This window comes from Furipterus horrens, unplaced genomic scaffold (genome assembly GCF_987537825.1).
Source record: "Furipterus horrens unplaced genomic scaffold, mFurHor1.1.pri manual_scaffold_11, whole genome shotgun sequence".
In the NCBI taxonomy this organism is placed as follows: domain Eukaryota; kingdom Metazoa; phylum Chordata; class Mammalia; order Chiroptera; family Furipteridae; genus Furipterus; species Furipterus horrens.
The window spans coordinates 19,960,682-19,978,042 of record NW_028327181.1 but is presented as its reverse complement, the minus strand read 5'-3'; the positions used below and the strand labels follow the sequence as shown (position 1 = coordinate 19,978,042).

Below are 17,361 nucleotides of genomic sequence, written 5' to 3'. Positions count from 1 at the left end.
TTAAATTTCCTTCTCCCCGAATGGCGGTGGTGGGAGGTGCACCTCGCCTATCTCCCCTGCCCTGGCGTGGTCCTGAGACCCATGCAGATGTCCTGAGCCCCATCGCTGCCTTCTGCCCCATGGGTATGCATCACACCCCATCTGTCATAGGGTGGGGTCTCCCATCCAGTGAAATAGACCCTGTGCCACTTTTAACCGGACAGGGCTGCTTGCCCTTTGGAATTTGTATGTCGCCTTCTGGGGTCGGTGCCCCAGACTCGTCCTGCTCTTCCTTCTGACCTTCACTCCTTACTCCAGCAGGACGGCAGGACTATGATCTCCTGGTGATTGGAGGGGGATCTGGCGGCCTGGCCTGTGCCAAGGAAGGTATGTGTCCTCTGTCCTATGTTCCATTGGTGTCTCCAAGCTTTCAGGGCTGGGTGAGGATGTGCCCTGAGAGGCCAGAATGCACTGTCTCCGCAGCTGGCCTCCAGGGCCCTATCACCCTTCCAGGATCATGCTAGCGCTCTTGTCACTGAGCCCTGCTCCCCCTGCACCCCAGTTGTCTGTGCCACACAAGCAGCTGGGTTAGAACCCCAAGTCTGAGCCTGCCCTCCTTGGCACCAGCCCCAGGCCTCACATGAGATCCCCCGACCCATGGGATATGTCTCCCACCATCCGCGCCCTCCCTCACACCGCTATAGCCCCCTGCCTCTTCGCTGTTTAGCAAAAATTCTTCCCTCGGTTCCTTTGGCCTTGTGCCTTGTCCTGGTGGTTGCCCTGCCTAGCCTGCTCTTTACCTGCCCGGTTAGCTGTGGGGCTCACTCACCTCCCTTCAGTCTGTTGCTGAGATGACCCTACTTAGAACTGTACCCCTCCTGCACATTCAGTTCCCATCACTGGCTCCCCTGCCCTTGTTCTTAGCCCTGGAACTGTCCCACAGAGATTGAGGTTTGTTCTGCTGACTGTCTCACTCTCCCAATAGGCCTGGGCACCCAGATGGGCCCAGGCATCCAGGGACACTTAGTTAAGATGTGTGCAGTAAACGGGCTGGACCCAGAGGCGTCCTGAGACATGTTACAGTGTGCTGCTAGGCCAGGTGGGAAGCACCCTGCCAGTGTTTCACTGTGGATCCCGTGCTCTGCTGTTGGGGTGCCCAGCGGTCTGCTCCCCAGTCTAACTGACAAGGAGGCAGATGTGGGAGAGTGAAGGGGAGGAGATGAGAGAGGAATAGGCCTCCAAACAAAAGGGAGTTGAGCAGGCACTCTGGCCATGAAACTATGGCTCTCTCATGTTTTAGAATCAGCTGGCGTAAAGGAAATTCGCTGTCCATGGCTCTTGCTCTGAGGGGTGGGGAAGGGAGCCAGCCTGCACTGGGGGCAGGAACCTGGGTAGTCTCACGGCTCATTTGGGGTGCACAGAGAGACTTTAGGTCCTCATCCTGCTGGACCACTGAGCCACCCCAGGAAACAAACTGCACAGATAGCCAATATCTGTCCCCAAGAGCAGGAGAAAGCCCTGGACTTTGTGTCCATTCCAGTGTAGTCTCTGTAGAGGCATATTTCAACCCAACAGAGTGCCCTGGTCTGTCTTTGGCTTTTGTAACAGTGACATTTGTCCCTGTGGATGATCACACTTTTTTACAGTTTTATTGAGACGTAATTGACATACTGTAAATCATGCATTTTTTGAGTATATTTTATTGATTATATTGATACAATAGTTCCAATTTTTCCCCTTTGCTCCCCTCTGCCCAGCACCACCCCTCCTATCATGCATTTTTAAAGTAGACAACCTGATGAGGTTTGACATACATACACACCTGTGAAACTGGTACCACAGTCAAGACAGTGAATGTATGCATCACCCCCGCATTGGTGTGCTGGCACTGTCGTAACAAATATCCTAGACAGAGCGGCCTAACCAGCAGCAATGTATTTTCTTACAGTTCTGGAGGCTGCAAGTCTGAGATCACGGTGCCAGCAGGGTCCATGTATCCTGAAACCTCTCTCTTTGGCTCGTACACAGCCACCTTCCCGTTGTGTCCTCACATGGTCGTCCCTCTGTGAGTGTCCATGCCCTGATCTCTTTATATAAAGCCACCAGTCAGATTGTATTAGCGCCCACCCACGTGACCTCAGTTTAACTCGATCACCCCTGTAAAGACCCTATCTTCAAATAAGGCCACATTCTGAGATCCTGGGGGTTAGAACTTCAATTTGGGAGGGACACAGTTCAGCCCATAAAAACCCACAAAATTTCCTCAAGCCTCAAAAAGTCCTTCCTGCCCTGCTCTGCTCCACCCTCGGGCAACAAGTGATCTGCTTTCTCTCACTGTACATTAGTTCGCATTTTCTAAAATTGTATATAAATGGAATCATGCTATATGTATTCTTTTCTGGCTTCTTTCACATAGCATAATTACTTGGAGATTCATCTACATTGCTGTGTATATGGACAGTTCATTTCTTTTTCTTGCTGATTGGTATTCCGTTGTATGTGTATATATACACACACACATATGTGTGTGTGTGTGTGTGTGTGTGTGTGTGTATCACATTTTGTTTGTCCATTCCCCTGGAGGTGGACACTGTTGTTTCCAGTTTTTGGCTACTGGGAACAGTGCTGCTATGAACATTCATGTGTGTATGCCTTTGTGTGGATGTGTGTTTTAAATTCTTCTGGATAAATGCTTAAAAGTGGAACAGCTAAGGCATGTGGAATATCTCTTATTCAGGTATTTTTTCAGTTCTTTCAGCAGTATTTTGTAATTTTCTATGTACAAATCTTTCACATCTTTTACTAGATTTATCCCTATTTCATATTTTTGTAACAGTCTTATTAAGATATGTCACACACCATTTAATTTACTCACTTAAAGTAAACAATTTACTGGTTTTTAGGATTTTCATAGAGTTGTGCAACCATCCCCCATCAATTTTTGGACATTCTCATCACCTCCCAAACATACTTTGTACTCTGAGTAGTCACTTCCCGTTCCCTCCACCCCTTAATCTCTGGCAGCCACTATTCTGCTCTCTGTCCCTATGGGTTTGCCTATTCTGGACACTTCTTGTAAATATGTGGTCTTTTGTCACTTAGCATGATGTTCTTATCATTCATCCATGTACATAGCGTGTGCTAGGACTTCATTCCTTTTTATTGCTGAATATTATTCCATTGTATGTATAGACCACATTTTGTTTATCCACTCGTCCACTGGTGGACATTTGGATTGTTTCCGCTTTTTGGGTTGCTGCTGAGTAACATTTGTGTAACAGTTTTCCTGTGGACATGTCTTCATTTCTCTTGGGTAGATGCTAGGAGTGGAATTGCTGGGTGGTGTGGTAACTCAGTGTTGAATTTTCTGAGAAATGCCAACCTGTTTTCTAAAGTGGCTGCGTCAATTTATATTCCCACCAGCAAGTATGAGAGTTCGAATTTCTCTACATCCTCACCAGCACTTGTTATCTGCCTTTTTTTTTTGTTTGTTATAGCCCATTCTAAGTAGGTGTCAAATGGTATCTCATTGTAGTTAACTTGCATCTTTTCATGTGTTTATTAGCCATATCTATATCTATGCAGAAATATATTCAGAACCTTTGCCCTTTTAAAAATTGGGTTGTCTTTCAGATACTGAGTTATAAGAGGTTTTTTTTAACAATATATGAGGTCTGTCCAGAAGGTATCCAGCCATGTAACATGAAAAATAGAGACATTTATTAAAGATGATACAAGAAACATTGTACATAGGACAATGATACCTCAGTCCCCTTCAGTATAGGCACCTTGGGACCTCACACAGTTCTCCCAATCACCATCAGCTGCCCCATCTTACTTTCCTGAATCTTATTGATGGTCTGAAATCTCTTCCCTTTTAAAGGTGACTTTAGTTTTGGGAAAAGCCAGAAGTCTCAGAGTGCCAAATCTGGGCTGTAGGAGGGCTGAGTCACCTGGGTAATTTGATGTTTTGCCAAAAAATTCTACATGAGATGTGATGCATGAGCAGGAAAGTTGTTGTGATGAAGCTGCCGATCACCATTTGCTCATAGCTGCAGCCTTCTGAATTATCTGAATAGTTTCCGTGGAGGAATGTTCAAGCTTAATGCAAAATCTGATGTAGATTCGTTGCTCTACTCACTCAGCCATTTTGAATGCAACAGCCACACCGTGCACACAGTCACTCAAGAGCGTCTACCTCCCCTCCTGACTAGTATCATGAAATCGTCATTGTTCATGCGTGCACATTCCAGTCCATTTTCCTTGGCTGCCAGGTTACATCGATGTCATGTAAGTGGTTCTTGTTATGTTAACCATGGCTGGACTTTCTTCGGACAGACCTCAATATTTTGGATACTATACCCTTGTCAGCAGAGAAGGAAAACTCTGACTCCAAAAAACCTCCGCTGCCTTGCGGCATACCTCTTCAGGGGAAAGGCTAGGGGAGTAAACCCCGACAGAAAATCCGGAGCCGGAGTCCCTAAGGCGGTTTGACGTTGTAGTCAACACCGGCAACTCCTGCGGCGCACCTGAAGCCAAGCTGTATTGACTCCGTCTTTCCCTTGGACCGTTCAGCTGCGAAGAGAGGGGGGGTCTGCTGCATGGGCAACAGCAGACCCTCCATATCACCCTGCCCAGGCTCTGTAGCTTCAGCTTCACTGGAGAGGACACTCCAGCGTCATCACAAGATGTCGATTCAACATGGGAGGAGACAGATACCGTGTCACTCCCGAGTCGGACTGCACAGCCATTCTCGGTGGTGCAGATAGACTCTTAAGAAGCTACACCATTGTCTCTCGAGACGGACGGCTGCCGACGACGATACCCTTGTCAGATATATGATTTGCAAATACTTTCTCCTATTCTGTGGATTGTCTTTTCACTTTCTGGATAGTGTTCTTTGCACTTTGGACTTGATGAAGTCCAGTTTATGGTTTCTTTTGTTGCTTATACTTTTGGTATCGTGTCTAAGACACAGTTGCCTACTCCAAGGTCACAAAGATCTATGCCGTATTTTCTTCTAAGAGTTTCACAGTTTCAGCTCTTACACTTAGGCCTTTGGTCCATTTTAAGTTAATATACAAAAATGGTGTGAGGTGTAGACATCTTTAACCTGTCACAGGCTACCTTCAAGTGACACTCTCCCACTTCACATGTCATACAAGGACCTCACAATAGCATGCTTCCATCTCTCTTCTCCCCGCCTTTATTCTATGCTGTCATACATTTTACTTTTATTTACATGTTCTGAACTCCACAATGCATTGTTATTATTTTTGTTTAAACAGTTACCATCTGGCATCATTTTTCTTTTGCCCTAAGGTTGATGTCCATGAACATATCTTATAATGTGGCTCTAGGGGTAGTGAATTCTTTCAGCTTTTGTATGTCTGAAGATATCTTTATTTTGCCTTTGTTTTTTAAGATGTTTTCTCTGGATATAGAATTTGAGGTAGACAATTTTGTTTTTCTTTTCTTACTTTAAAGATGTCCCTCTGTCTTCTGGCTTGTGTTGTTTCTGATAAGTCTTCCTTCATCTTTATCTTTGTTGCTCTGTAGTGTGTCTTTTTCTCTGGTTGTTTTTTAGGATTTTGTCCTTTTCATTGGTTTTGGGCTATTTAGCGATGGTGTGCCTTGGTGTAGTTCCTAATTGTTTTTATGATTCCTAGATCTGTGGATTTATAGTTTTCATCAAGTTGTGAGAATTTTTAACCATTGTTCCTTCAGATAATTTTCCTGTCCACCTCTGTCTCCTTCACTTCTGGAGACTTTAATTACACATATATGAGGCTGCTTGAAGTTGCCCTGCAGCTCATTGGGTAGTTTCTATTCCTGTTTTCAAATTCACTAATAAAAGAGTCTGCAATGTCTATTATTAATCCCACTCAGTATCTTTTTCACCTCTTATATTGTATTTTATTTTTAAAAATATTTTATTTATTTTTAAACAAGGGGGCAAGGGGGGAGAAAGAGAAGGAGAGAAACATTGATGTGCGAGAGAAGCATCAGTCGGTTGCCTCTCTCACACCCCCAACTGGGGTCCTGGCCCACGACCCAGACATGTGCCCTGACTGGGAATTGCACTGGCAACCTTCCCGTCCACAGGCCGGCACTCAATCCACTGAGCCACACCAGCCAGGGCTCTTGTATTGTATTTTAATCTCTACAAACTTGACATGGGTCCTTTTTTATATCTTCCATGTTGCTCCCTAACTTTTTTAACACATGGAATACAGTTATAGTACCTGTTGTACTGTTTTTCTCTGATTCTAACATCAGTGTCAGCCCTTGTCCCCTTTCCACTGACTGACTATTTTCTCTTTATGGCTTGTATTTTACTGCTTCTTTGTATGCCTGGTAATTTTTGTTTGAATCCCAAATACTTTGAACTTAACCTTATTGGGCTCTAGATATTTTTGTATTCCTAGAAATGCTTTTGAGCATGTTCTGCAGGTAGAAGACAGTTTGATATTTTTGGGTTTTCTGCTAAGATTATTCGGCAGGTGTGGAGCTGTGCACATGGAGGGCTTGTTATTCTCAGCTACTGAGAGAGGGCTTTCCTTTGTGTTGACCCTGCATCCCAGGAATTACGTGTTCTCTCCAGGCTGGCTTCTGGGAACCGACCCTATTCCTGCCCTGTGTGAACACCATGCCCTCTGATCCTTCTGGATGGTTCCTTCCCAGCCTTGGGTAGTTTCCTCATGCACATGCACCGATCAGATATCCAGGGTTCTCTGTGCAGCTCTCTCCTTTCTGGTCTTTTGTCCCAGGAGCTCCGGCCACCGTGGTCGCCCCAGACTGTCAGCCCCTCTCCTCAGCCCGGGACACTGCTGGACTCTGCTGTGCCCTCTTCTGTGCCGCATGCTGGAGTCTCCAGTCATGGGGCTCACCTTGTTCCTTTCCTGTCTCTCAGACATTGCTGTCCTTTGTTTACTGATGCCCAGTGTCATGTATTTTCTCTGGATTTCTCATGGTTTCAAGTGAGAGGGGGCATCTGGTCCCTGTTGCTCCATCATGATCAGATGTAGGGGTTGGCCATTGGCATGTTTGATGAGTCTCCTTGGCTGGAGCTTTTACACTGAGCAATGGAATCCCATCCTTAGTTAGTGGAGCCAAATGGGTTTTTTAATGAAGGCTTCTAAACCTTTGTTCTAACTAGTAGCCATGAATCAAGCATGTTCCGCATTATTTGGAACACCCATAGGTTCATGACATTAAAGTCAGACATGCCTGGTGAGGTGGTTAAGTTCAGGAACCTCAGGCTGGCCGACACAGTGCCAAGGGGAAGCCCTGTGGTTAGCTCTGGCTAACCGGTGTCAGGTTTGGCCACAGAACCTGGGGCTTGTGGCTCAGGGGAACCTGCTGATGGGCAACGGGGAGTCCGGGGGGCTCCAGGCAGGGGGTGAGGTTGGAAGCCCGGGTCTTGCCTCTGCTCTGGGGGCTGGCTGGCCTTGGCCCCGCCGTTTCACTTCTCCTGAGCTTTGGTGTCCTCATTTTGAGAGCGACATAGCAAAGGCCCACCGGGGGACCCTGCTGAGGATAGACCATGGGTGGAGGCCTCCTGTGTGGTGTCTGGCAGGGAGGAGAGAGGTAGCAAGTCCACTGGGAGGGCCTGGCAAGTCCGGGGCGGCTCCTGGACAGTGGGCTCCCCTGATGCCCCCTAGCATGCTTGAGGCGGGCACTGGGATCAGATGGGCACTGGGCTCGTGCTGAGTTTCTAGGCCTGTAACCAGGTGGGGTGGGAGGCGAGGATAGCTGGGCCCAGAAGACAGTTCCCACCTATGGGCAGCAGAGCTGGCGGGCCACTGGCCCTGGTCCTTTCCCACCCTGTTTTGGCTCACATAAGCCCTGGAGGTCCCCAGCCCCAAAGCAGCTCCCTGGTTGTGCCCACCTGCCCTCTCCTCTTATCATTCCAGCTGCTCAGCTGGGAAAGAAGGTGGCCGTGGTAGACTACGTGGAGCCTTCCCCCCGAGGTAGGCAGCCCCTGACTGGAGCCATGTGTCCCAGGGGAAGGGGTGGGGTGGGCAGTTCATGGTACAGAGGGCCCTGGGCCCAAAACCAGTCTGCCCTGCTTTCCAGAGTCTCCAGAGAGTGTCCTGTTTCTCCTGTAAGCTGCCATTACTTTAAAGTTCCTTGTTCTTATTTAAAAATGACTCTGAATGCAGTTGTACAGAGCACATCCATACAGCAAGGTTGCCTGGGCCATCTCTGAGTTGCAAACCACAAGTTAAAGGAATTCTAAACTGTAGAAGAACAGGAAAGCCTTCGGAGTCGCCTGAATATGAGTCTAAATGTGCTCTTCTCAACATCCCAGGCACCAAGTGGGGCCTTGGTGGCACCTGTGTGAATGTCGGTTGCATCCCCAAGAAGCTAATGCACCAGGCAGCACTGCTGGGGGGCATGATCCGAGATGCCCCCCACTACGGCTGGGAGGTGGCCCAGCAGGTCCGGCATGACTGGTGAGGAGCCTGGCTGTTCCCAGTGCTTTTCTGCTACTCACGGAGCAGGCAGGAGCTTTTTCATCTGCTAACCTTGGGGGTGCGTGCTGTCCAAGGGGCTTCTCACTGGCGCGGTGTCTGGAGACGTCTTTGGTTATCACCACAGGGGTGGGCAAGGTATGCGCTCCTACATCTGGGTAGCATCCTGGGGTGCTGCTAAGAGGTCCTACAGCTTACAGGACACCCCCACAGAGGGTGACCTTACCCAAAGGCCAGTGGTTCTGGGTGGGAGCCATTTCAAGTGTAGCAGGTGGGGGGTAGTCCACTCAGAGCCGTGCACAGGCCCCTTCATGGCCCTCAGATAACCTGGACGCAGGGCCGCTGCTGTGTCCTGGCCACTGCGCACCGAAGCCCTGCTTCCCAGGAGTCTAAGGGTCCACAGTCCCAAATCTAGGACAGGAGTGGTGGGCATGGGAAGGACATCATATTTTACCACTTTTAGAAACACCTTCGTTTCTTGGTGTTTTTGTTAACGCACTGTTTGCATCTAACAGTCTGTTTGGGACTATACAGCTGCCACTTCTGTGGTGGCCTTTAACATTTTGTTTTGTGCAATAACAGGAGGAAGATGGCAGAAGCTGTTCAAAACCACGTGAAGTCCCTCAACTGGGGGCACCGGGTCCAGCTACAAGACAGGTACTGAAGCCTCACCTGGTCCCCTGGCTTTCTCTGGGTCATTTCTTACCTTGACAAGCCCGTACTCACAGGGGCCTCGGCAGCAATAAGGTGAGAGATCCCTGCTCCTAGAGTGGAGTGTGCAGATAAGCAGCTGACCGGCATGTGTCCTGGGAGTGGCACCAGCAGAGCCCAGAGCAATAAAACATGAGGGCATGTTAGGGGAATGACCAGGGCTGGGGCGTGCCAGGGAGCAGGTGTGCTCAGCGCCAGGTTGGGCTTGGCGAGGACCATCTGACTGGACAGCCCCTTCCCCGAGTGGCAGACTCTCCTGCTAGGGATGACTACAGCTATGTGGACGGAGCCAGGCGAGCCCAGCCTTGCTGGTGCAGACTAGCGGCCCAGGCACTGCCCGGTGCACCCCACCCCTCACCCTCCCATTCCCACACTCTGAACCCCACTCACCTCACGCCTTCTACACCGTGAACCTCACACTTTGTCACATGCTTCCGGCTCCCTGGGCATGGTGAAGGGGCCAGCGTTGTGTGCTGGAGCAAATGTCTGACGTAACCACTCTAGCCTGAGAGCACCAGGCCCCATCGGCCCTTTGGGACCTGCAGCCCAGATGCCGACACTTCCTCCCACTGAAGATCCCGCCTGCGGATGGCCGCCAGGAGGAGCGGTGCCAGAGAGTGCACTTGACTAAGGCGAAGCTTTGCTCCTTGTCCAGTAGTTCTGCCCTGTGCCCACGTGGGTCATGGAGGGGACAGTGGCCACTCAGAGGTCTGGTGGCCCTCTTCTGAGCACCCTTAGCTTGGTCCCGAGGTGTCTTCCTGGGCTGTGCAGTGGTTTTGTCCCCTCTAACCTAAGAAAGCTGAGCCAGGATGCTGCTACCCTGGCTTCCCCGGCGGTCCCCCCAGGGAGCTAAGCCACATTGTGGCATTTCTTCTCCAAATGGGGCAGTTTTCTAGGGACATCAGGCACTGCCATTTCTTCTCTCTGGCTCAGGGTGGGCCAGACACCAGGTAGGCTCTAGAGCTGCCCACAGAAGGAGGCTGGTGTAGAATTGTGCGTCTGTGCTCTGCAGCTGTTAATGGGTTATGGGGTGAGTGGGGACTCCTGTAGGAGCTTCGGTGGCACGTGGAGGCACAGGGCTTGGCACTGGGGAGAACGCAAGGTCCAAGTGGCGGTGAAGGCTTATCAGAGCCACTGAGAACCCCCCACTACAGCATAGCCTCTGTGATTAGAACGGGTGGGTGGCTGCTGCACGCTATGCTCACGACCACCCTTGTGCTCTCGTCGTACCTGTTCTCCTGGCCTCACTGTTCCCCAAACACTGGGGCTGACGCCTGCCTTCTGGGCACTCTCCCTTGCCTGTGGGAAGTTGGTGGTTTGGCTGTTTGGGGGCAACTGGGTGCACATGGGAGCCTCTTCCTTGTGGAATGTGCCTAAGTGACAAGGACGGACCCCAGGGGAGGCCCGGTCACTTCTGTCTCACACCAGGGCTGTACTTGGGCACTCAGTACTGCACGGACCTGGCTTCCATCCCTGCCTGGCAGCTGCGGTCACCGTGCCTCAGGGATCCCCCTGGGGACATGGCAAGCTGCCCCCCACTACCCGCCATGCTCCCCAGTGCTGTTCTCTTCCCCCCCTGCACTGTGGGTGGCAGATGGTGGACTGTGGGCCACGCTCACGTTTTAGCAGCCTGCACACTGCTCCGTATTTAGTCCCAGAGAGGATGCTGCATTTGCATAGGAAATGTTTGAAAATCGTATTTATTTTGCAGAAAAATCAAGTACTTTAATCTGAAGGCCAGCTTTGTTAATGAGCACACAGTTTGCGGTGTCACCAAAGGTGGAAAAGAGGTGAGTCCCGAGCATTCTGCAGACCTTGGTGCTGTTCTCAGTAATAAGTGCTGCTGAATTGTTAAGTCAGAGTCCTCCGAGGCTGCTTGTGATTCTTTATGAGGGATGAAACGGGTCACAGGTGATTCCTGCTGCACCAAGCTGCCAGCTGCAGGGAGCCGCCGGCAACAGGGCGACAGCGGGGGATGTCAGGAAACCAGACACCTGCAGTGTGCTTTGTAAACTACCACGTGCTTGGAGTTAGGACATCCCCCTGCCCTCTTCTGCCTGTCCCCTGGAGCCCTGATGGGCTCCCAGCTCCACAGGGTCCACACTGTGGGGCAGGGGCTGTAATTAGAATCATGGGTCTCTGCCCTGGGGTGCCTACTGGCACCAAGTCCTCTGCGTGGGTGACCACGGGGTACCTGTTTGACTGTGGCTTCCATGGTTTCTTCTCAGACCCTGCTTTCAGCCGAGCACATTGTGATTGCTACTGGAGGGCGACCGAGGTACCCCGCACATGTGAGTATCTGCGAACCACAGGCTTCCCCGTGCCCTGGCCATGTTCATGGCCTCTGGGCTCATGTTTATGCTCATGCTCCCCACCACCCGCAGCACTCCCCGCTCTTTCTCTTCTTTACATTGTCTTCTCTCTGCTCCTTGTTACTTTCTGTTTTCCGGTTCTCTCTCAAATCCGCTCTGCTGAGTCGGGTCATGGGACCCCCACACTGCTGAATCCTAAGAGCCATTAATTCATTCTTTAGCTGGCTTCTGGGACACCACCAGGTCTGTTCTCCTTTCATCTCAGCGTCACTCGTTCTGTCTCCTTTGTTGATTCCTCATTTTCTATTCAGCCTCAAAACACTGGAACATCCAGGATTTAATTAAGCCTTGCTCTTCCTCCTTCAAACCCACATCTTTTGTTTTTTTAATCCTCACCCAAGGATATGTTTATTGATTTGGGGTTCTGGGGTGGGGAGAGACAGAGAGAGATAGAGAGATAGAGAGAGAGAGAGAGAGAGAGAGAGAGAGAGGGAGGGAGGGAGGGAGGGAGAGAGAAACATTGGTCGGTTCCCCTCCATGTGCTCCCTGACTGGGGATCAAACCCGCAACCTTCTGGTGTAAGGAATGATGCTCTGACCAACTGAGCCAACTGGCCAGAATCCAAATCTTTTTTTTAATTGACGTAAAATTCACATACCATAAAATGTACCGTTTTGAAGGGTACAGTTTAATGGGTATTTCACAGAGTTGTGCAACCATCACCACTCCTTAATTCCAGAACATTCTCATCACCCCAAAATGAACCTCTGAACCCCTTAGCAGTCATTCCCCATTTCCTGCTTCCCCCAGTCCCTGGCAACCACTGGTCTTCTTACTGTTTCTATGGTTTTACCTGTTCTGGACATTTTACATAAATGGAATTCTACAAGATGGGGCCTTTGTGGCTGGCTTCCTGCACTTAGGATAATGTCTTCAGGGTTTGTTCACAGTGTAGCATGTATCAGAACTTCATTTCTTTTTATGACTGAATGGTAGTGCATTGTGTGTGTATGCCAGATTCTGATCACCTGCTTCTCCGTTGACGAACATCCGGGTTGTTTCCACCTTTAGCTTTACTGAATAATGCTGCTATGAACATCTGTGTGGAAGTTTACTGTGGACTTAAGCTTTCACTTTTCTTGGGTATATACCTAGGAGTGGAGTTGCAGGGTCATATGTTAACTGTGTATTTAACCTTTGGAGGAACTGCCAGACTGTTTTCCAAAGCGGCTGCACCATTTCATATTCCAACCAACAGTGTAGGAGCGCCATGCTTCCTTGTTTCTTTGCATGTCTTACACTGTTTTGCTGATAACGGAACTTTTCAAATAAAATAACATGTTAACTCTGGAAATCAGAATCCCTCTCCACTGTAGGATTTTGTTTATTGCTGTTGGGTGATTTTTCTGAACTGATTTTGTGAAGTCTTTATTCTTTGTTGTGTGAGGCCACTGAATTCTCTGCTCAGTTAGCTTAGTAGTCAACTAATGACTAGACAGAGATTTCCTTAAATACCTGGGACCAGGAAATCTCCCTGTCTTTGCCAAGCGCCCTGGTGGGTGTTTTGGGGCATACCTTCAGCACTCAGCCGGGCAGGAGAAGCTCTGCCTTAGCCCTCACTTCCTGCTTGTGCTGAGGCTGAGGTCGGCCAGAGGCAAGCGCTCAGTGCCATCTCTGGCCTCTCCCAGGTGTGGGCACAGCCCAGTGCCTGCGCCTGGCCACCTAGACCCCAGGAATATGTTGGAGCTTTGCAAAGTCCCCATGGACGTCTCATTGCTCAGCTTTTCCTTTTATGCTTTTGGTTAGTCTGTTGTTTGCGTCAACTGCTATCCATCACTCCAGGCAGCCGTGATGTTCAGTCATTGGGCAAATCCTCCCCAGGGAGAGGCTTTCAGCACTGGGCGAGGTCAGGCGGGGTCAGATGAAGACAGGCCTATTGAGAGGGGTCTTTCAGGAAACCACCAGCAAGGTCCACCAATGACTGCTCTTTGGGAAGGAGCTTTAAACAGGCTCCAGCTCTGTTCTGCTCTCTCCATACTGTCATTTTTCAAGGCTGCCACTGAGCTGGGGGATGGGATGAGAGTCAGTTAAAACTCCACAAAATGTACCATTCTTACGAAGTTTCAGACATTTTTCTTGACTTAATGTTCCCTGTGTTGCCACAAGTCATCAGCTAATTTCCAGGGTTAGGAAAAAGCTGAATTGGATCGTTTTTGCCAGTTCTTTTGCTGTTTTTATGGAGGGGTGAACTCCGGGAGGCCATCAGCTCACGTCATTTTTGCTGTCATCCCCTCCTGGCCCAGCCTTACATGTGGGGGCTTCTCTGTCCTCCTCCTCCACCTCTGCCCCAAGGAAGGTATTGCTGAGGAAGAGGCCCCAGGTGGGGGGAGGCGGGATGGGAAGCAGGAAGGGAGGACAGAGGGGTTTGTTTGGCTGAGGTCACATCCTGTAGGGTCTCGCAGCATTCCAAGGAAATGGGTGCCGCAAACCCTGAGCCTCCACATGGGCCACAGCACAGTGCACAGGCCCACGGATCCCACGGACCTGGCGGCCACTCCTGCCTCCTACTTAGACCCAGATGGGTCATGGATGGGAAAACAAGGAATGTTTCTGCTTCTTCTCAGACACCTAAGTCCTGAACCCCCAGTTTCTGTTTTGTGCTTTCTCTGGAAATGGGGCACCGAGGAAAAAGCATACCTCCAGTCCTCAGAGATCACTGGACCTTCCCTTCTGCTGCCAGGCCAGCAAGAGCAGCATCCAGAGGGGACCAGGCGGCCGTGCACAGGGCTGACCCTTGGGCGAGCTGTGCGGCTCTGTACATGGCAGGGCACTGTTGTTCAAGGCAGCCCCAGCAGAAAGGGGCAAAGCAGGTCACTATGAGTGACCCTCACCCAGCAGCCAGGCGCATGCTGGTTCTGCCCACAATGGCCACAGTCAGCTCCCAGGAGCCTGGGAGTCATCTCAGCTCCTTTGAGACACCAGGCAGAGCTGCATGCCCATGCCAGGGTACCCTCTAGGGGGACTGGCCTGGCTCCACTGGGCAGCTTGACCTCCGCTGGGCAGCTGCTGATATCTCTGTTCGCTCAGAGGGAAATGCGGCAGGAGCTGCGGGCCCTGGTCCTGGCTGTTCTACTCTCTGACACCTCACCCAGGTGACCCTACTGACCACCCTCCTGGGTGCCTGCCGAGACCTACTTGTGTTTTAGTCCCTTTGATTTTCAGACCTTTCAGTTTTCCTTCAGCAAACCCAAGACATTTCTGACTTTATTGTTTTTTGCCAGTTGGAATTATAAACTGTTTGAAATCCGTTTTCTCTCCAGCAGCACATCTTACTCTCACAGGCCTCTGAGGACGCTCGTCTTGTGTCTTCCCACCTGCTTAGGAGCCCCCCACTAGGCCCTGCTGGGACACAGGATGATCTGGAGAATTCTTGGGCACAGGGCCCACCTGTGCTTTCCCTCAAGGGTCCCTGTCGCATCCAGCCTTCAGCCTGGCACCCTCGGAGCTGGCATGCTCCCCCACTCCTGCCTAACTTGACTCCCCCCCAGCCCTGGGCCTGAAGGAATGTGGGGGTCCTGGAAAGCAGAGAGGAAAGAGCTGCTGGTTGTGCCCTGGCTCCCTGGTCACCTCGCACAGCCAAGGAGAGCTTGGTGCTCTCCTGCTGGGCTGATGGCACACCAGGTTAGATATGGACTGGTCACCTGTCCCTAGAGGCGACAACCAGAAGAAAAGTCTGTGGAGCAGGGCAGTGCACCCACAGGTGGGCTGGGGTGGTTCTGGTTGTATTGTGTCTACAAAAGGGGTACCCCCTTTGAGGAAGTCTCCAAGGCAGGCTGAATGACTCTTCTCACATTGATCCTTCTTTCTGGATAGATCGAAGGTGCCTTGGAACATGGAATCACAAGTGATGACATCTTCTGGCTGAAGGAATCCCCTGGGAAAACGTAAGACCTGACGTGTGCCCGAGTGGGGTACCTCTTTATTCATCTTCATAAACATCTGGGCTGTGTGCGTTCTTTCCCATCTACCCGAGAGGAGGACAGAAAGCCCGTTACTTGTGTCCCTTAGACGGGTCGTTGACACATCCTGTGACTGTCTTAGAAATGATGGCGTGTGTGTCACAAACTGAGTCGTACATTTATTGTCTAGGGCATTGGTTTCAAACAGGGCTCTGAGGAGCCACGGAGGGTTCCGGTGGGTCCTGTCATGGACATCAGACAGGAAGGCAGGAGGTTCAGGACATCAGAAAAGCCCTCAGTCCCTCCAGCCTCAAACATCCCCGCTTTCACCTGGTTCACACCCTGGGCTTCCCTGAGATCCAGCAAAGAAGGCTCCAGAAGCCTCGGAAATGACAGCCCAGTTGTGGGAATGAGACCTGTGGTGCGTCTGTGGTTTTATTCAGTAAGTTCATTTCCACACCCACAGAGCTGTCTGTTCTAGGACCAGACAACAGCTCCTTCCTGCCTGTGGGCTGTGGAGGGGACGTCATGCTCATAGGGACCAGAAGGACCACCAGAGGGCGGCAGAGGCTTGGTCGTCAGCTGCACTCTTCTGCCTTGGGACTTGCCTATGAGAAAATAAGGGTGGAAAAGTGTGTCCAGAGGCGGAGAGGCATGTGTGCGCATCTATACATGCGGGGCAGTGTGTGTGCCTGTCATGTGCTCTGCTCACCACCATTGTTTCCTGTTCATGAAGCATCTTCGTTCAGCACTGAGGCTGGATTCCCTGCAATTGTTATGGTGTAGTTTATTTTTTATTTATCTTTCCACCATTCATGAGTTTCTCTTTCTCATCGTTATAAGATGCTGCAATGAACAACCTTTGCTGCTCATCTTACATAGTATCATAAGTGCTTCTTATGTATTACATATACCCCTCAGGGTGTTTTTATAAGTAGACCCCCGGTCTAGGGCACACATCCTGGCAGGCCACGTCCTGTTAATATGTGCATTTCTGCCTCCTGTCCCCCTCCTCCTGGTGTGAGCACCAGCTTTCCCATAAGGCATACCATGGAAAGGGGCCTCTCCTGCTCCCGTGAGCTCCAGTTGCCTCTGCCTGAGGCATGTCTGGGTCCCTCCCAGCATCTTTGCTCAAGCTCACGCAGCTTCACAGGTTCATGGCCCTTTGTTTGTCACCTTCCGCTGGTGCCCTAGGCTGTGGTTCGTCTTTTGACTGGGAGATAGTTTTTCATGCAGAAGTTTTGTCATTTTATGTTCTCACATTTATTATTTTTTTCTCTTTATGCGTAATTTCTGGGTTTCTCTTCTTTTATCTTTGACTGGCAGGTTAAACATAACCTGGTTTTATTTGTGTTTGCTATTATTAGTTATCTTTTTGTGTATTTATTGGCCATTTAAAATTGAGTGTATGTGAGTTTGTGTGTGAATATCTGTGTGTGTGTGTGTGTGTGTGTGTGTGTGTGTGTGTAAATTGTCAGCTTGGTCCTTGGCCTGCTTTCTATCTGGTTTTTCTTTTTCCTCTCTTATCTCTCTCTTATCTTCCAGCTGGTTTGCATATTAGGGCTGTGATCCCATGTCGTTTATGTTGCAGGCTTTCTCAGCTTGTCATGTCTTTTAACTTGTGCAATGTACAAATGTTTTTTTTAATGTAACTTAGATCTCTTTTTACACTTAATGGCTTTTAGATTTATTGCATGTTCAGGAAGGCCTGTACCACCCCCAAGATCAGTTTTTGAAAAAAAGCTCCTGTGCTTTCCCTTAGGGCTTCCCCCCTTCAGATTTGCCTTTGTGTCCTTGGGTGTTTGCAATTCGTCTGTGGTGTGGGGAGGTGGAGACCAGGCTGCTGGGGTCCAGGGTCACTGCCCACCCAGCCCCTCAAGCCAATCTGAAAGCTCCTTCCAGGGTTGAGTGAGTCCCTGTCTT

The 17,361-nt window shown here is 50.1% G+C and overlaps 1 protein-coding gene across 2 annotated transcripts in view; it reads left to right on the top strand.

Moving 5' to 3' along the window:
• Nucleotides 1-17,361, top strand: part of TXNRD2 (thioredoxin reductase 2) — a 47,655-nt gene that overhangs the window by 3,064 nt on the left and 27,230 nt on the right. The window contains exons 2-8 of one of the 2 annotated variants that reach the window (XM_090291829.1): nucleotides 301-366; nucleotides 7,896-7,952; nucleotides 8,294-8,438; nucleotides 9,039-9,113; nucleotides 10,879-10,957; nucleotides 11,396-11,458; nucleotides 15,353-15,423. In XM_090291829.1, coding sequence (XP_090147955.1) covers nucleotides 301-366; nucleotides 7,896-7,952; nucleotides 8,294-8,438; nucleotides 9,039-9,113; nucleotides 10,879-10,957; nucleotides 11,396-11,458; nucleotides 15,353-15,423 — 556 coding nt within the window. Of the gene's footprint in view, nucleotides 1-297; nucleotides 367-7,895; nucleotides 7,953-8,293; nucleotides 8,439-9,038; nucleotides 9,114-10,878; nucleotides 10,958-11,395; nucleotides 11,459-15,352; nucleotides 15,424-17,361 lie in introns of both variants that reach the window. The other variant, XM_090291830.1, reaches the window with a different exon arrangement.